The following is a 21,229-nucleotide window of genomic DNA, read 5'->3' as shown; positions in this document are numbered from 1 at the left end:
AAAACAAAATACAATTACATGCCCCCTAATCACATGTACCGTACTCTGCAAACAGCACCGGAAGAACTCCCTTACTGATGACGATAGTTGCACTGGTACAATTCTTTTAACCTGAAATGTTGAGTAATAGAGTGAACTTCGAAAAGCTCAGTAATACAGAACTACCAGAGGACGCTGAAGAACGTGCAGATACAGATAAACATATATTTCCTTATTGGTTCAGATATCTATAGATTTTTAGGCTGAGCTGAGGTCCATTGATATCGCAAGTAGTAACAGATAATATTAATTTCAGATAGAAATATTTCGGATGTCTAGGTTAAGGAGATCAGAATAGGTTTTCTAGTGTGTTCCCAAAAACCATGTAACTTTTCAGATCTTTTTAAAACATATATATATATATATATACCCCCATCTGTCACGAACAAAATGTATAGGTTCCCCAGAACCATACAACCCTGTCGCGAACAGTAAGACCCTGAGCACAAAGCCGAGGAGCCTGCAAGTAAGGCCCTGAGCACAAAGCCGATGAGCCTCCAAGTAATCTTCCTCCAACGATACCCCCCAATAAAACATGTTCCGTCCGTAAACGGATATATCAAAAATCAAAACATAATTCAAGTCAAGTATCATATCAGAATCCATGTCATGTATCAGATCAGAATCCATGTCAATATCATATCAGAATCCAGGTCAATATGATAATAGAATTCAAATAAGAAATCAGATAAAATATTCATGTAATTAGGGAACACACCAGAGTTTACAGGTATTATTTAGCGGTACTGTATCAGGCAGAGAAACACAGTTCTTCAGTATGTCGATAGAATGATGGAATTTAGAATCACTATTGGAAGAGTTGATTAACTGACAGAATCATCAGTTATTCAGAATGTGAATTGAGCTGATAAGGAATAAACGAATATTCGAAACATTTACGATTTGTGTCGATCTATCGGAATATCGAACAACTCCCAGAACTGATACTTATCGACTGGTCAATTCATTACCCTTCCAGGGTATTTACTCTTTAATACCAAAAATTCTTGTCCAGAGATCATCTTCGGAATCATCGTTGAATAGATCTTTCAATATCTTTATTTCATTTTCACGCTTCCACAATATCATGTAATACTGACGTACTTGATTATTTTAATCATAACCCATCGTAATTGTACACTATGTAAACTCATCAGAATTTCCAAACTTATCCAAATCACTTACTAAATCCTCAGTCATTGAGGTTACCTAATTCATTTAGCACTCATGTCTATTCCCGTTATTTCGGGGTTTTTCAGGGTAATCCATATGTTTCTGAATTTCAGATACATATTGTACTTCTGTTCAATTTAATTTGGTCTTTGTGGTCGATTTTTCTAATAAATATCAAATCCTTACTATTGAATGCATTCTAGAGTTGAGCTGAACTGAATAGTTCCAAAACTATCATCGAGCCAAACTTGAAAAGACGAACACGCATTCCAGTAATATCTATGTCGTTCATGTATTGACATAGCTTTAGGGTTGATCTACTCACTTAAATTGTGTTTCATTACTTTTAAAGGTAGTCCAATACCTATGCTTATTTGGATTCCTTAATTAATCCAAGACATTTACTTAGTATAGGTCATAAGGGTATTTTTGTCATTTTGGTGTTCAGTTTTATTCCAATCATTACAGAGCTCGAGGATATCCCATCAGTCCTGAGCTTGGTGGTATCCTTGGGCCATTTCCATTACAGGGGTATTTTGGTCATTTTACAGATTCAGTGTATTTTAATCATTTTCTTCCGTCTGATCTTACTATTAAATTCAATCTTATCATTTATTTCAGTCCTTTCGAACAATTCTGACAGCAGAATAGCCCCGATAAATTATTCTTCAGGTATTTACTAATTACTCGAATTTTTTCATGTCAAGTGCCTTCTCAGATTTTACAAACGGAATATCATGACTTTTTCTGTACAAAGACATGATCTTAACAATTAAATTCGTACTTAATCGAGTTAAGAACAAATTCTCAAAGTATTTTCTCATTCAGGGTCAACTCAGACTATTTTATCTCTCAAGGGCATTTTCGTAATTTCTTAACCAGATAATTTCGATATTAGCTCTTAACGAAAATAATTAGAATTTAAAGATCCCATGGTTAATTGCTTTCTCCAACATTCTCTGATCTTGAAATGATTCCTTAACAGACTTCTAGCATGTTGCTCAAATCCTCTTGGGTTAAAAACCGGTTATCTATATTTTCTAAGCAAAACTAGCATTTCTTATACACATCAGTAGTTTCATCATATCAATATGTCTTTAAAAACCTCTTATCCAACTTCCATAGTCAAATCTTATCTTTTTATAACATAAGGGTATTTTTGTAATTTTACCCTATCGGAGTATTCTCATAATTTCTCATCCAAGTACCTTTAACATTTAACCTTTGATGAAATAAACAATAAGTTACAGATCCAAGTTGATTTCTTTATCACTGAGCACAGAACTTGTAATTTAATTCTAACAATCCCTCAATTTCTTATAAAAGTCATCATAACCATAATCAATTACTGAACCCTTTTACCGTATTCAGATCGAGTGTAGAAACTAATTAATTACACAAATAAGACCAACATTATCTTAATAATGCATTTACCAATATTCACATGTTCCATAAAGCATAAAGAGGTAGTAAAGTATTACCTCGATTTTTGTGCCATACTGATCGACCATTAAAATTCCATTCGAACGTCTTTGATCTTTAATTCAACTTTCAATAATTCCTCAGATACATATCAACATAAATTATATGAAAACGGAGCTTAATTCTGAAAAACGGATCGAATCGGATGATAAATCAGTGAAAAACAACTTACCGGGTTCGAATTTGGCGAAACGGACTTCGGATTCGAATTCAGGACGTCGAAAGCATAAAATATGACTTTTCGAAAATTTGGAATTTTCGGTTAAAATCAAAGTCAACAGGAAAATTTCGAGGCCTTCGGGTCCGAATTTCGAAAAACGAACTGCGGAATCGGATTTGGAACGCCGAAAAATGTCAGGATAGGTATACTCGGTCAAAGTCAAAGGTCGTTTAATGCACGGTCAAAGCCAGTCAAAGTTCTGGTCAACTGTGGTCAACGCTGGTCAACGGTCAACAGTCGACCATTTTACACAAATATCACCCTAACAAAAATTAATTACCAAATTAGCCACATTCTGCAAATATTTACCAATCTAACACCCAAATTTTACACAAATAGCTCCCAAACATAAATTAATTACTAAATTATCACCCAGACGATGCCCACTCTCAAGGGGTGGCGCGTGTGGCGCGTGAACAGTGATACGGTGTCGGAAAATTCCCGAAAAATTTCTTAAAAAGTATTTTAAGCAATTTTAAGGCACTTACAAAGGTCGGGTCACAATTTTTAACGACGGAGAGCTCGATTCTGAAATGTCGGAAACTTTGACGATCTCACCCCTCCACGTGCCGGTGACAACGGAGAACACCGGTGAACTCGGAACGATGCAAGGAACACGATGGTGCAGGAGGTGTCGTAACCGGATGACCGGATCATCGTGAATCGACGAAAAACCAACTGAAATCGAGTTATTACCGACGATACTTTCGGCTGAAATTAATGACGAACGGCGACGATTCACGACGAAAGGTTTGAGGGGTTTTGTTCCTCGGTCGACAACGAAGACGATGGTGGTTTCGGTTCGTCGATCGGAGGTCGGACGACGAGTAGATCGGAGTTGAAAGGAGGGTTGTTGGAGAAGAAAAATCTGGAAAAAATATGCAGTCTGCGCACGGGAAGAGATTTATAATTCAACATATAAAAAATGGTTAAATCATGAGTTTAGCCATTGAATTTTCTGTACTTCTTAAAACGGTCTGCCAACTTTAAAATTTTACAATTTAATCCTCAATTTCCTTCCAAAATTCTAATTAAATTCACCACTTTATAATTTCTTAAATTTAGCCCTTTAATTGGGGTGTTACAGAATCGATATCGAAATATTCACATTGCACACATATTTTTTCTTTTTTAAGTTTATTTTCACTAAATTCACTCCAAATCGATGGAAGTCAATCTAAAGGTGGGATGTTGTGATGTTCTAATATCCCGACGACCGTCTGATGAAGTTAATTTTGAGACATATTTCAGATACTAGGATGTTAGGTGAACTTCAAACGATTTTTAACAAACACCGTAAATCTCTCAAACACGAGAAAATCCATCAAAACAGTAAATCTCTCAAATGTAAATCTTGCTTTTGGTGAACTTAACGACCTTGTTAGAGTCAAAATTTAATATAAAATTGAAATAAATTAAAATTTAATGATAAAAATGATACAAAATATTGTAAATATAATTATCTCGTTTTAGGTGAATTTCAAATGATCATTCTACTTAAAAAAAGATTAACGTCCTTAAGTTTTAAAAGAACATCTCAGGTACTTATACATAACAAATATTATATCAATTAAAATATTACTGAAGATACTACTACTTTATAAATTTGTTATGTAAAAATGTAACAATTACACTTTATTATTAAATAAAATTTATTCAAATTTGATTTTTTTTCTCTATAATTATATTATTTTTTATTTACTGTCAAATCTTTTAAATTTTATATAATCAAATAAAAATAATATTATGATTTTATAATAATATTTAATCATTAAAATAAATAAATTGATATTATATTTTGTATCAATAAAAAAAGTATCTATTTGTAGGAGTCATCGGATTTTAAATTTTCATTGTGCAATCAATTTTGTATTTATTTTAATTATATTAACTATTTTTTTAGTTTTGTGAGAAAATTAATCTAACAAAAATGAAAAAACAATATTTTTCCTTCTCATTATTATTACTTTTTGAATATTCATTTATTTAATTTTAATGATCAAGAAATATCAATATATTTTTTAAAATAGTATGTAAAAAATATTATAGCATTTTTTATTAATGTAAATAATATTATTTAATTATATACTTTTATTAATTAATTATTTTTTAAAATTGATAGCTCGTAATTTGTTCATAGCGTAGTTCAACCAGGATTCGATGAACTTTTAAATCTTATTAAAAAATAGAGAAGATGGTAAAATTTTCTAATAGCATGCACAACAAGAAACAAACATTTTAAGAAATAACAAAACTTTAAAAATAAAAACATATTTTTATTAAGATAAAATGGATGACCACAATTCTATTACGTAACCTAACGATCGTAGATCTTTTATATATTTAGAACTATGAGACCTTATTAAAACTAGTTGAAAAAAAACTAATCCCTAAGAAAATAAAATGATTGATCCTAATAAAATTTAGAGCAATGTAGTTTGAGTTTATAGATAAAATATCTGTATCGCCTAAAGAGTACACCACATATTTCATATGCCTCCCAAAAAGCATCGCAACAATTTTTATCAACTTCCATGAAAACATCGTATGTTGTTGCTCTCCAAATCTTTTCAAAGCACTCATTGCGATAATTCTCCGTTGAACACCAACACATCTTCCTTCTTTTCACGAAATATGGAGCATTTATTGGTACTTCACACTGGTTCAGAGGAGTCGATGGAATTGGACTAACTATTGTCGTAATTGGTGGTGCTTCAGTAGACGAATTTGATTTAGGCACTACCGGTGGTTGTGGCGGCTGCATGTTTGATTTAGTCATTGGTGGTGGTGGTGGTGATGGTTGCGGATGCGGATTTGGTTTAGTCATTGGTGGTGGCGGCGGCGGTTGTAGTGGGTTAATTTGAGATGGTGGAGGTGGTGACAAACATTGACAACTACAAATCTTAATGCACGCTCCATTTACTATGGTTTGATAGAGATAAGGATGACAAGGTGGGTAACAAGTACATTCCGCGCTAGTTTCATCACAATTTGATTGTGCATCCCCTCGGTATAATATGGATGCCAACAACATCAAAACTGACAAAGTAATAACTATGTCTTGCACCATCATTTTGTTTTCAATTCTTCCACTCAACTTCAATTTTCACAGTTTTAGTTTAATTTTTCTTCTAAAACTTTATATTTATAGACAAAAAAATACAGGTTGTTTACTTTATCTAAAATGTTATTTTTTTTAATTTTCAAATTTGTTATTGGAGGTTAGATTTAAATTAAAAAATTATTATAATTCTTTTATTTTTTTTAAAAAAAATATTCAGCTAAATTTATCTTTTTTCTCAATTAATCTACTTTTATATTTAATTTTATAGAAATAATATTTAGTAATTTATAATAATTATATTTTTATGTTGAAATAATTATGACGAAGAGTATATTTTTAATGATAATTATTTAACATCTTTAATAATCTTAAAGTTTGATATAATAAGTTCGATTCCATTTAGTTATTTAATTTTTTTATAAAAATATTTAAAGTTATCGTTAATATTATTTATCTAAAATATTATTTAAATTTTAATTATTTTATTATTTAAATATAATTTTTAGAAAAAAATATTCAAGTGATGATTTTTAAAGATATTTAAAATGACAAATATAATATTTTTAAAAAAACTTTTTAAATAATATTCACTAACAGATAATTCAAATTCTTTCAATATATTTTCAATCTTTGTATAATCTAATGAAATCTTAACAATCATTGTTCATGGATTTAAGAAATATTTATTTATAATGTATCATCTTAATATTTTTTGACACAATTTCAAAATGTACTAATTAGCTCAATGATATTCAAATTCGAAAAACATGAAACTCAATCTCCAAATATTATCTTTCCTGAATATCCTTAACTTATAAAGAATAAATAACACATGAGCAGTCAGCTGTCTGATATGTATAGTGAATATTACTCTTAGAAATATCATACATCAGTTCAGTCACAATTAAACTTCATTTAATACCCATCAATTCTTACTAAATTGTCAGTTGTGTCATGTTCGTCGGTATGACACTTAAGATATAATATAACTGTCAAATTCAAATTGTACTTATTTTTAATAAATCAAAACATTAAGGATGTAATTAAATAAAATAAGGAATAATGATTGTTAAGGAATTTGAATAAAAACATAGTAGTCAAAGACTGAATTTGCAATACTAGAAAGTCTATAACTGATCGTTGGGACTAATCTGGTGTATGTTATTCGATTTTATATAAGGAAAGATGATCATTTGAGATTGAGTTTGGTGCTTTTCTAATTTGATTGTTGTAGAGTCAACTAGTACATTTTGTAATTGTGCCAAAACATATTAAACAAACACATAATAAATAAATATTTTATTTTTAACTCATGAACAATGATTGTTAATATTAAAAATATTATTTAAAATATATTGAAAGAATTTGTCTTATCTTTTATTAATATTATTTAAAAGTTTTGTACCTATTATATCTTAATTGTCGTTTTAAATATCTTTAAAAATTATCACTTAAATATTTTTCTAAAATATATATTTAAATAATAAAATAATTAAAATTTAGTAGCATTTCAGACAAATAATATTAACTATAATTCTAAATATTTTTATGAAAAATATTTAAATAGCTAAATAGAACTTAAATTTTGATAAAATCATCCTATAAGATTATTAGATATGCTAAATAAATATCATTAAAAATATAGTCTAAATCATAATTGTTACATCATAAAAATTATAATTATTATATTTTATTAAAAAATTAAAAAAGCTATAGATAAATAAACTAGTTGTGAACAGATAAATTTAGTTCTTTAGTTTAATTTAAAAAAAAAACAAAAAAGATAGTAGAATTGTTTTTTTAGAACTAACCTACAATAATAAATTAAAAAGATAGTAAATGGGACGTGCATTAAGATTTGTAGTTGTCAATGTTTGTCACCACCTCCACCATCCCAAATTAACCCACTACAACCGCCGCCGTCACCACCAATGACTAAACCAAACCCGCATCCACAAACATCATCACCACCACCACCAATGACTAAATCAAACCCGCATCCGCCACAACCACCAATAGTACCTAAATCAAATTCGTCTACTGAAGCGCCACCAATTACGACAATAGTTAATCCAATTCCATCGACTCCTCTGAACCAATGTGAAGTACCAATAAATGCTCCATATTTCATGAAAAGAAGTAAGTTGTGTTGGTGTTCAACAAAGAATTATCGCAATGAGTGCTTTGAAAAGATTTGGAAAGCAACAACATGTGATATTTTGAAGGAAATTGATAAAAATTGTTGTGATGCTTTTTGGGAGGCATATGAAATTTGTGGTGTACTCTTTAGGCGTTATAGATATTTTATCTATAGACTCAAACTACATTGCTCTCAATTTTATTAAGATCAATTATTTTATTTTCTTAGGGATTAGTTTTTTTTAACTAGTTTTAATAAGGTCTCATAGTTTTAAATATATAAAAGATCTACGATTTCTAGGTTACATAATAGAATTGTGTTCATCCATTTTATCTTAATAAAAATATGTATTTATTTTTAAAGTTTTGTTATTTCTTAAAATGTTTGTTTCTTATTGTGCATGTTATTAGAAAAATTTATCATCTATTCTATTTTTTAACAAGGTTTAAAAGTTCATCGAATCATGTTTGAACTACGTTATGAACAAATTACGAGCTATCAATTTAAAAAATAATTAATTAATAAAAGTATATAATTAAATAATATTATTAAATATTCTTTACATTAATAAAAATGCTATAATATTTTTACATACTATTTAAAAAAAGTATACTGATATTTCTTGATCATTAAAATTTAATAAATGGATATTCAAAAAGTAATAATAATGAGAAGATTATTTTTCATTTTTGTTGGATTAATTTTCTCACAAAACTAAAAAAACAGTTAATATAATTAAAAAAATTGATAAGCACAATTGAAATTTAAAATTCGGTGACTCCTACAAAAAGATAATATATATATATATATTCATTTTTTGTTGATACAAAATATCATATCAATTCAGTTATTGACTAAATATTATTATAAAATTACAGTATTATTTTTATTTGACTATATAAAATTTAAAAGATTTGTCAGTAAATAAAAAATAATATAATTATTGAGAAAAAAATTCAAATTTGAAGTTCTATTTAATAAATTTGAAGTAGTAGTAGTATTTTCATTAATATTTTAACTTATTATATAATATTTGTTATGTATTAGCATCTTAAATGTATTTTTGAACTTAAAGACGTTAAACTTTTTTAAGAAGAGTGAGTGTTTTTAAGTTCACCTAAAGCGAGATAAGATATATTTATAATATTTTGTTTCATTTTTGTCATTAAATTTTAAATTATTTTAATTACACAACCGATAAACTAATCATCGTGTCCGGGCTATATAATCTTATTCCCTAATTACAGCAAGCCAATCACGAGGTTAACCAGCACAAGTCATGGAAATGGAAATTAAACCCTCTCAGATTCCTCATTCTCGTTCGATACTTTCGCATCACTGCCTGGTTCGATACCACCTGCTTTTCGGGAAGCATTCATCTGGGTTTCATTATGGGTGGACGGGGACGCAATGGTCTTGGTTTCATTATGGTTCGAAGGTGAAGCGTCCAATGTACTTTCTATATCGGTCTCAGCATGAGCAGTGGGAATAACGGCAGTGGTGTCGACTTTCGAACCAGTTTCCAGCACCTCGAATTTGGAGATGACTTGTTGAAGCTCATCATTCAGATTCAGAGCCTCAAAGAGGGTTCCATCATCGTCTGTAGTGCTTTCTATGATCATCTGAATAGCTAGCTGTGACTGCTTGCATTTCTCCAGCATGCTCTCCGTCAGGTCATCCTGTCATCACAGGAGAACTTTCTGAGTTTTCCAGCGTTTAAAAACTAGGATGATGTTATGCCGACAATATCACATCGGAGGAACAAGAAGATTCAAGATGCAGCATAGCATTTTGGAAAATATAATAACAGCTAAAATGCAGAAGCATTTTATTTCATGGCAAACCTAAGCGGTCAAAGAGAAGGTACATTCAGTTCTAAAGGGTCAACCGAAGAATAGCTACATGGCAGAAATTTTCGGATACGCAGCTAGAACTACGAACAAATAAACTACTTGATCATAATTAAATCATGCTGGAACCAGAAGAATTACCTTTGGGGGTTTTGGCTCTGTTCCCGTACTCAATATGCTAGAGAGCAACTCAAGGCTGTTCCGAGTTACTTCAAAAAGCTCATTCTTTTATTTGACAGAAAAACTCCCATAGTTATAGGCAAAATCATTACCCTGCAATCTGGTGTTATTGACAGGATAATTTTCAGGGGGAGGTAATGGCTCTCCCATATAATACTCCAAGGTCTGGTACAAGGGTGCGTTCTCATCATCAGCATCCATCGGGAGTTGTGTACTTCGTTCTTTCAAGCTCTAGTTTACGTTAAAAAAGGAGGAAGTAAGCAAAAAAAAAGAAAGCGTGCAATTGGTTTAGGCACATTTCACAGAGAAGCATCCAATTCCATGGTATGTTTGAAAGCATCCTAATGATGACAAATTGATAATTCATTATGTGTATGGTGAAGGTAATTCGAGAAACATCAAATATCAGCAAAAAGAAAAGAAATAAAACCACATTTACTATGACCTTTCTTGTTAAATGTTATTAAGGAAATACATAATTTTACAGTTAAAAGTATTGGAGCATCAGATAGAAGAGTAAGGGGAAGATAATGAAATCACAATACGGTCAAAAGCGATCTTAGAAGATTAAATGGTTTGACTTGAGGACATTCGACTTGTAAATCGGCATTTTCAATCGTGCGGGAGGTGTCGTAAACGGATGATCGGATCGTCGTGAATTGACGAAAAACCAACTGAAATCGAGTTATTACCGACGATCATGACGAAAGGCTTGAGGGGTTTTGTTCCTCGGTTGACAACGAACACGATGGTGGTTTCGGTTCGTCGGTCGGAGGTCGGGCTGCGAGTAGATCGGAGTAGAAAAGAGGGTTGTTGGAAAAGAAAAAACTTGAAAAAAATATGCAGCCTGCGCACAGGGGAAGAGATTTATAATTCAACATATAAAAAATGGTTAAATCATGGGTTTAGCCACTTAATTTCCTGTACTTCTTAAAACGGTCTGCCAACTTTGAAATTTTACAATTTAATCCTCAATTTCCTTCCAAAATTCCAATTAAATTCACCACTTTATATTTTCTTAAATTTAGCCCTTAAATTGGGGTGTTACAATTCTCCCCTCCTTAAAAGAATTTCGTCCTCAAAATTCATTCATGTCACATTGTTGTAGAAATGAAACTTCCATCAGTTCTTTCATAGCTTCAAGTAGCTTTTACAAAGGTACGTGTCCTCTACTAATCCTTAATCAGCTGAGTAAACATTCTCATCAGAATTCTCCCTCAGTCCAAGTAAATAACCAAAACAACTTTATCCTTGTAAAATTAATTCAGCATTGGTTACGTGAATAGGCTCATAGAGCAGCAGTATATCCCATTTTCATTTCTGGAGTCAGGTTAGCATTTCTCGGATAATTAACTCTCACATGGCTCGTGAGGTACTTTACAGCGTTTAGACAGATGTTAATGATATTCCTTTTTGTACAAGTATAGCCTTAACGGATAGAAACTTCGGTTTACTCGTTACAAATAGGGACACAGCCCTGTAGTTCCAGCTCAGAGAGGTACGATTGCAGTCTAGGGGCATATACTGATCAGTCATATTTTGACATTCGACCGACCGGTCTATCTTGAAAATTTTTGACTCAAACCATAGCTCTGATACCACTAAATGTAACCCCCAGACCGATGATGGTAACCCGATCTGATCCGAGAAGTCACATTAGGGCTACCGGAGCGACCCACTGTACAAATAGCGAAAAATTTAAAACTTTTGTCAAAACATATAACTCATAAAATGATTTATCAGTATACAGAAATAAAACAGATTTTCATACTTAAATATTAAAACAAAATACAATTACATGCCCCTTAATCACATGTACCGTACTCTGCAAACAGCACCGGAAGAACTCCCTTACTGATGACGATAGTTGCACTGGTACAATTCTTTTAACCTGAAATGTTGAGTAATAGAGTGAACTTCGAAAAGCTCAGTAATACAGAACTACCAGATGATGCTGAAGAACGTTCAGATACAGATAAACATATATTTCCTTATTGGTTCAGATATCTATAGATTTTTAGGCTGAGCTGAGGTCCATTGATATCGCAAGTAGTAACAGATAATATTAATTTCAGATAGAAATATTTCGGATGTCTAGGTTCAGGAGATCAGAATAGGTTTTCTAGTGTGTTCCCAAAAACCATGTAACTTTTCAGATCTTTTTAAAACATATATATATATATACCCCCATCTGTCACGAACAAAATGTATAGGTTCCCCAGAACCATACAACCCTGTCGCGAACAGTAAGACCCTGAGCACAAAGCCGAGGAGCCTGCAAGTAAGGCCCTGAGCACAAAGCCGAGGAGCCTCCAAGTAATCTTCCTCCAACGATACCCCCAAATAAAACATGTTCCGTCCGTAAACGGATATATCAAAAATCAAAACATAATTCAAGTCAAGTATCATATCAGAATCCATGTCATGTATCAGATCAGAATCCATGTCAATATCAGATCAGAATCCAGGTCAATATGATAATAGAATTCAAATCAGAAATCAGATAAAATATTCATGTAATTAGGGAACACACCAGAGTTTACAGGTATTATTTAGCGGTACTGTATCAGGCAGAGAAACACAGTTCTTCAGTATGTCGATAGAATGATGGAATTTAGAATCACTATTGGAAGAGTTGATTAACTGACAGAATCATCAGTTATTCAGAATGTGAATTGAGCTGATAAGGAATAAACGAATATTCGAAACATTTACGATTTGTGTCGATCTATCGGAATATCGAACAACTCCCAGAACTGATACTTATCGACTGGTCAATTCATTACCCTTCCAGGGTATTTACTCTTTAATACCAAAAATTCTTGTCCAGAGATCATCTTCGGAATCATCGTTGAATAGATCTTTCAATATCTTTATTTCATTTTCACGCTTCCACAATATCATGTAATACTGACGTACTTGATTATTTTAATCATAACCCATCGTAATTGTACTCTATGTAAACTCATCAGAATTTCCAGACTTATCCAAATCACTTACTAAATCCTCAGTCATTGAGGTTACCTAATTCATTTAGCACTCATGTATATTCCTGTTATTTCGGGGTTTTTCAGGGTAATCCATACGTTTCTGAATTTCAGATACATATTGTACTTCTGTTCAATTTAATTTGGTCTCTGTGGTCGATTTTTCTAACAAATATCAAATCCTTACTACTGAATGCGTTCTAGAGTTGAGCTGAACTGAATAGTTCCAAAACTATCATCGAGCCAAACTTGAAAAGACGAACACGCATTCCAGTAATATCTATGTCGTTCATGTATTGACATAGCTTTAGGGTTAATCTACTCACTTAAATTGTGTTCCATTACTTTTAAAGGTAGTCCAATACCTATGCTTATTTGGATTCCTTAATTAATCCAAGACATTTACTTAGTATAGGTCATAAGGGTATTTTGGTCATTTTGGTGTTCAGTTTTATTCCAATCATTACAGAGCTCGATGATATCCCATCAGTCCTAAGCTTGGTGGTATCCTTGGGCCATTTCCATTACAGGGGTATTTTGGTCATTTTATAGATTCAGTGTATTTTAATCATTTTCTTTCGTCTGATCTTACTATTAAATTCAATCTTATCATTTATTTCAGTCCTTTCGAACAATTCTGACAGCAGAATAGCCCCGATAAATTATTCTTCAGGTATTTACTGATTACTCGAATTTTTTCAGGTCAAGTGCCTTCTCAGATTTTACAAACGGAATATCATGACTTTTTCTGTACAAAGACAGGATCTTAACAATTAAATTCGTACTTAATCGAGTTAAGAACAAATTCTCAAAGTATTTTCTCATTCAGGGTCAACTCAGACTATTTTATCTCTCAAGGGCATTTTCGTAATTTCTTAACCAGATAATTTCGATATTAGCTCTTAACGAAAATAATTATAATTTAAAGATCCCATGGTTAATTGCTTTCTCCAACATTCTCTGATCTTGAAATGATTCCTTAACAGACTTCTAGCATGTTGCTCAAATCCTCTTGGGTTAAAAACCGGTTATCTATATTTTCTAAGCAAAACTAGCATTTCTTACGCACATCAGTAGTTTCATCATATCAATATGTCTTTAAAAACCTCTTATCCAACTTCCATAGTCAAATCTTATCTTTTTATAACATAAGGGTATTTTTGTAATTTTACCCTACCGGAGTATTCTCATAATTTCTCATCCAAGTACCTTTAACATTTAACCTTTGATGAAATAAACAATAAGTTACAGATCCAAGTTGATTTCTTTATCACTGAGCACAGAACTTGTAATTTAATTCTAACAATCCCTCAATTTCTTATAAAAGTCATCATAACCATAATCAATTACTGAACCCTTTTACCGTATTCAGATCGAGTGTAGAAACTAATTAACTACACAAATAAGACCAACATTATCTTAATAATGCATTTACCAATATTCACATGTTCCATAAAGCATAAAGAGGTAGTAAAGTATTACCTCGATTTTTGTGCCATACTGATCGACCATTAAAATTCCATTCGAACGCCTTTGATCTTTAATTCAACTTCCAATAATTCCTTATATACATATCAACATAAATTATATGAAAACGGAGCTTAATTCTGAAAAACGGATCGAATCGGATGATAAATCAGTGAAAAACAACTTATCGGGTTCGAATTTGGCGAAACGGACTTCGGATTCGAATTCAGGACGTCGAAAGCATAAAATATGACTTTTCGAAAATTTGGAATTTTCGGTTAAAATCAAAGTCAACAGGTTTGACTGGAAAATTTTGAGCCTTCGGGTCCGAATTTCAAAAAACGAACTGCGGAATCGGATTTGGAACGCCGAAAAATGTCAGGATAGGTATACTCGGTCAAAGTCAAAGGTCGTTTAATGCACGGTCAAAGCCAGTCAACTGTGGTCAACGCCGGTCAACGGTCAACAGTCGACCATTTTACACAAATATCACCCTAACAAAAATTAATTACCAAATTAGCCACATTCTGCAAATATTTACCAATCTAACACCCGAATTTTACACAAATAGCTCCTAAACATAAATTAATTACTAAATTATCACCCAGACGATGCCCACTCTCAAGGGGTGGCGCGTGTGGCGCGTGAACAGTGATACGGTATCGGGAAATTCCTGGAAAATTTCTTAAAAAGTATTTTAAGCAATTTTAAGGCACTTACAAAGGTCGGGTCACAATTTTTAACGACGGAGAGCTCAATTCTGAAATGTCGGAAACTTTGACGATCTCACCCCTCCACGTGCCGGTGACGACGAAGAACACCGGTGAACTCGGAACGATGCAAGGAACACGATGGTGCAGGAGGTGTCGTAAACGGATGACCGGATCATCGTGAATCGACGAAAAACCAACTGAAATCGAGTTATTACCGACGATACTTCCGACTGAAATTAATGACGAACGGCGACGATTCACGACGAAAGGTTTGAGGGGTTTTGTTCCTCGGTCGACAACGAAGACGATGGTGGTTTCGGTTCGTCGATCGGAGGTCGGACGACGAGTAGATCGGAGTTGAAAGGAGGGTTGTTGGAGAAGAAAAATCTGGAAAAAATATGCAGCCTGCGCACGGGGAAGAGATTTATAATTCAACATATAAAAAAATGGTTAAATCATGAGTTTAGCCATTGAATTTTCTGTACTTCTTAAAACGGTCTGCCAACTTTGAAATTTTACAATTTAATCCTCAATTTCCTTCTAAAATTCCAATTAAATTCACCACTTTATAATTTCTTAAATTTAGCCCTTTAATTGGGGTGTTACAGAATCGATATCGAAATATTCACATTGCACACATATTTTTTCTTTTTTAAGTTTATTTTCACTAAATTCACTCCAAATCGATGGAAGTCAATCTAAAGGTGGGATGTTGTGATGTTCTAATATCCCGACGACCGTCCGATGAAGTTAATTTTGAGACATATTTCAGATACTAGGATGTTAGGTGAACTTCAAACGATTTTTAACAAACACCGTAAATCTCTCAAACACGAGAAAATCCATCAAAACAGTAAATCTCTCAAATGTAAATCTTGTTTTTGGTGAACTTAACGACCTTGTTAGAGTCAAAATTTAATATGAAATTGAAATAAATTAAAATTTAATGATAAAAATGATACAAAATATTGTAAATATAATTATCTCGTTTTAGGTGAATTTCAAATGATCATTCTACTTAAAAAAAAGATTAACGTCCTTAAGTTTTAAAAGAACATCTCAGGTACTTATACATAACAAATATTATATCAATTAAAATATTACTGAAGATACTACTACTTTATAAATTTGTTATGTAAAAATGTAACAATTACACTTTATTATTAAATAAAATTTATTCAAATTTGATTTTTTTCTATAATTATATTATTTTTTATTTACTGTCAAATCTTTTAAATTTTATATAATCAAATAAAAATAATATTATGATTTTATAATAATATTTAATCATTAAAATAAATAAATTGATATTATATTTTGTATCAATAAAAAAAGTATCTATTTGTAGGAGTCATCGGATTTTAAATTTTCATTGTGCAATCAATTTTGTATTTATTTTAATTATATTAACTATTTTTTTAGTTGTGTGAGAAAATTAATCTAACAAAAATGAAAAAACAATATTTTTCCTTCTCATTATTATTACTTTTTGAATATTCATTTATTTAATTTTAATGATCAAGAAATATCAATATATTTTTTAAAATAGTATGTAAAAAATATTATAGCATTTTTTATTAATGTAAATAATATTATTTAATTATATACTTTTATTAATTAATTATTTTTTAAAATTGATAGCTCGTAATTTGTTCATAGCGTAGTTCAACCAGGATTCGATGAACTTTTACATCTTATTAAAAAATAGAGTAGATGGTAAAATTTTCTAATAGCATGCACAACAAGAAACAAACATTTTAAGAAATAACAAAACTTTAAAAATAAAAACATATTTTTATTAAGATAAAATGGATGACCACAATTCTATTACGTAACCTAACGATCGTAGATCTTTTATATATTTAGAACTATGAGACCTTATTAAAACTAGTTGAAAAAAAACTAATCCCTAAGAAAATAAAATGATTGATCCTAATAAAATTTAGAGCAATGTAGTTTGAGTTTATAGATAAAATATCTATATCGCCTAAAGAGTACACCACATATTTCGTATGCCTCCCAAAAAGCATCGCAACAATTTTTATCAACTTCTATGAAAACATCGTATGTTGTTGCTCTCCAAATCTTTTCAAAGCACTCATTGCGATAATTCTCCGTTGAACACCAACACATCTTCCTTCTTTTCACGAAATATGGAGCATTTATTGGTACTTCACACTGGTTCAGAGGAGTCGATGGAATTGGACTAACTATTGCCGTAATTGGTGGTGCTTCAGTAGACGAATTTGATTTAGGCACTACCGGTGGTTGTGGCGGCTGCATGTTTGATTTAGTCATTGGTGGTGGTGGTGGTGATGGTTGCGGATGCGGATTTGGTTTAGTCATTGGTGGTGGCGGCGGCGGTTGTAGTGGGTTAATTTGAGATGGTGGAGGTGGTGACAAACATTGACAACTACAAATCTTAATGCACGCTCCATTTACTATGGTTTGATAGAGATAAGGATGACAAGGTGGGTAACAAGTACATTCCGCGCTAGTTTCATCACAATTTGATTGTGCATCCCCTCGGTATAATATGGATGCCAACAACATCAAAACTGACAAAGTAATAACTATGTCTTGCACCATCATTTTGTTTTCAATTCTTCCACTCAACTTCAATTTTCACAGTTTTAGTTTAATTTTCCTTCTAAAACTTTATATTTATAGACAAAAAAATACAGGTTGTTTACTTTATCTAAAATGTTATTTTTTTTAATTTTCAAATTTGTTATTGGAGGTTAGATTTAAATTAAAAAATTATTATAATTCTTTTATTTTTTTAAAAAAAATATATTCAGCTAAATTTATCTTTTTTCTCAATTAATCTACTTTTATATTTAATTTTATAGAAATAATATTTAGTAATTTATAGTAATTATATTTTTATGTTGTAATAATTATGACGAAGAGTATATTTTTAATGATAATTATTTAACATCTTTAATAATCTTAAAGTTTGATATACTAAAGTTCGATTCCATTTAGTTATTTAATTTTTTTTATAAAAATATTTAAAGTTATCGTTAATATTATTTATCTAAAATATTATTTAAATTTTAATTATTTTATTATTTAAATATAATTTTTAGAAAAAAATATTCAAGTGATGATTTTTAAAGATATTTAAAATGAAAAATATAATATTTTTAATTTTTTTTTAAATAATATTCACTAAAAGATAATTCAAATTCTTTCAATATATTTTCAATCTTTGTATAATCTAATGAAATCTTAACAATCATTGTTCATGGATTTAAGAAATATTTATTTATAATGTATCATCTTAATATTTTTTGACACAATTTCAAAATGTACTAATTAGCTCAATGATATCCAAATTCGAAAAACATGAAACTCAATCTCCAAATATTATCTTTCCTGAATATCCTTAACTTATAAAGAATAAATAACACATGAGCAGTCAGCTGTCTGATATGTATAGTGAATATTACTCTTAGAAATATCATACATCAGTTCAGTCACAATTAAACTTCATTTAATACCCATCAATTCTTACTAAATTGTCAGTTGTGTCATGTTCGTCGGTATGACACTTAAGATATAATATAACTGTCAAATTCAAATTGTACTTATTTTTAATAAATCAAAACATTAAGGATGTAATTAAATAAAATAAGGAATAATGATTGTTAAGGAATTTGAATAAAAACATAGTAGTCAAAGACTGAATTTGCAATACTAGAAAGTCTATAACTGATCGTTGGGACTAATCTGGTGTATGTTATTCGATTTTATATAAGGAAAGATGATCATTTGAGATTGAGTTTGGTGCTTTTCTAATTTGATTGTTGTAGAGTCAACTAGTACATTTTGTAATTGTGCCAAAACATATTAAACAAACACATAATAAATAAATATTTTATTTTTAACTCATGAACAATGATTGTTAATATTAAAAATATTATTTAAAATATATTGAAAGAATTTGTCTTATCTTTTATTAATATTATTTAAAAGTTTTTTTACCTATTATATCTTAATTGTCGTTTTAAATATCTTTAAAAATTATCACTTAAATATTTTTCTAAAATATATATATTTAAATAATAAAATAATTAAAATTTAGTAGCATTTCAGACAAATAATATTAACTATAATTCTAAATATTTTTATGAAAAATATTTAAATAGCTAAATAGAACTTAAATTTTGATAAAATCATCCTATAAGATTATTAGATATGCTAAATAAATATCATTAAAAATATAGTCTAAATCATAATTGTTACATCATAAAAATTATAATTATTATATTTTATTAAAAAATTAAAAAAGCTATAGATAAATAAACTAGTTGTGAACAGATAAATTTAGTTCTTTAGTTTAATTTAAAAAAAAAACAAAAAAGATAGTAGAATTGTTTTTTTAGAACTAACCTACAATAATAAATTAAAAAGATAGTAAATGGGACGTGCATTAAGATTTGTAGTTGTCAATGTTTGTCACCACCTCCACCATCCCAAATTAACCCACTACAACCGCCGCCGTCACCACCAATGACTAAACCAAACCCGCATCCACAAACATCATCACCACCACCACCAATGACTAAATCAAACCCGCATCCGCCACAACCACCAATAGTACCTAAATCAAATTCGTCTACTGAAGCGCCACCAATTACGATAATAGTTAATCCAATTCCATCGACTCCTCTGAACCAATGTGAAGTACCAATAAATGCTCCAAATTTCATGAAAAGAAGTAAGTTGTGTTGGTGTTCAACAAAGAATTATCGCAATGAGTGCTTTGAAAAGATTTGGAAAGCAACAACATGTGATATTTTGAAGGAAATTGATAAAAATTGTTGTGATGCTTTTTGGGAGGCATATGAAATTTGTGGTGTACTCTTTAGGCGTTATAGATATTTTATCTATAGACTCAAACTACATTGCTCTCAATTTTATTAAGATCAATTATTTTATTTTCTTAGGGATTAGTTTTTTTTAACTAGTTTTAATAAGGTCTCATAGTTTTAAATATATAAAAGATCTACGATTTCTAGGTTACATAATAGAATTGTGTTCATCCATTTTATCTTAATAAAAATATGTATTTATTTTTAAAGTTTTGTTATTTCTTAAAATGTTTGTTTCTTATTGTGCATGTTATTAGAAAAATTTATCATCTATTCTATTTTTTAACAAGGTTTAAAAGTTCATCGAATCATGTTTGAACTACGTTATGAACAAATTACGAGCTATCAATTTAAAAAATAATTAATTAATAAAAGTATATAATTAAATAATATTATTAAATATTCTTTACATTAATAAAAATGCTATAATATTTTTACATACTATTTAAAAAAAGTATACTGATATTTCTTGATCATTAAAATTTAATAAATGGATATTCAAAAAGTAATAATAATGAGAAGATTATTTTTCATTTTTGTTGGATTAATTTTCTCACAAAACTAAAAAAACAGTTAATATAATTAAAAAAATTGATAAACACAATTGAAATTTAAAATTCGGTGACTCCTACAAAAAGATAATATATATATATATTCATTTTTTGTTGATACAAAATATCATATCAATTCAGTTATTGACTAAATATTATTATAAAATTACAGTATTATTTTTATTTGACTATATAAAATTTAAAAGATTTGTCAGTAAATAAAAAATAATATAATTATTGAGAAAAAAATTCAAATTTGAAGTTCTATTTAATAAATTTGTAGTAGTAGTATTTTCATTAATATTTTAACTTATATAATATTTGTTATGTATTAGCATCTTAAATGTATTTTTGAACTTAAAGACGTTAAACTTTTTTAAGAAGAGTGAGTGTTTTTAAGTTCACCTAAAGCGAGATAAGATATATTTATAATATTTTGTTTCATTTTTGTCATTAAATTTTAAATTATTTTAATTACACAAC

The 21,229-nt window shown here is 30.0% G+C and overlaps 1 protein-coding gene across 1 annotated transcript; it reads right to left on the bottom strand.

Moving 5' to 3' along the window:
- Window positions 1-9,293: 9,293 nt before the first annotated feature.
- Window positions 9,294-17,904, bottom strand: LOC120153349 (pollen-specific leucine-rich repeat extensin-like protein 2). Its single transcript, XM_039165322.1, has 4 exons — window positions 17,488-17,904; window positions 10,263-10,379; window positions 10,110-10,193; window positions 9,294-9,797 (listed from the first exon to the last, which is right to left on the bottom strand). Exons 1-4 carry the CDS (start codon window positions 17,902-17,904, stop codon window positions 9,411-9,413), a joined length of 1,005 nt encoding a protein of 334 aa, XP_039021253.1. The 3' UTR covers window positions 9,294-9,410.
- Between the last annotated feature and the right edge of the window lie 3,325 nt (window positions 17,905-21,229).

The sequence above is a fragment of the Hibiscus syriacus genome, unplaced genomic scaffold (assembly GCF_006381635.1).
Source record: "Hibiscus syriacus cultivar Baekdansim isolate YM2019G1 unplaced genomic scaffold, ASM638163v2 tig00111099_pilon, whole genome shotgun sequence".
Taxonomy (NCBI): domain Eukaryota; kingdom Viridiplantae; phylum Streptophyta; class Magnoliopsida; order Malvales; family Malvaceae; genus Hibiscus; species Hibiscus syriacus.
The sequence above is the reverse complement of the archived record's forward strand: the minus strand, read 5'-3'. Positions and strand labels throughout refer to the sequence as shown.

Bases quoted from the DNA above. Each gene is read 5' to 3' on its own strand.
- LOC120153349 (XM_039165322.1), bottom strand. From the start codon at position 17,904: ATGGTGCAAGACATAGTTATTACTTTGTCAGTTTTGATGTTGTTGGCA. The intron at 10,380-17,487 runs GTACCAATAAAT...AACGTAAACTAG, and splicing joins CTCCTCTGAACCAGTGTGAA to AGCTTGAAAGAACGAAGTAC. The intron at 10,194-10,262 runs GTCAATAACACC...GTCAAATAAAAG, and splicing joins CTCCCCCTGAAAATTATCCT to AATGAGCTTTTTGAAGTAAC.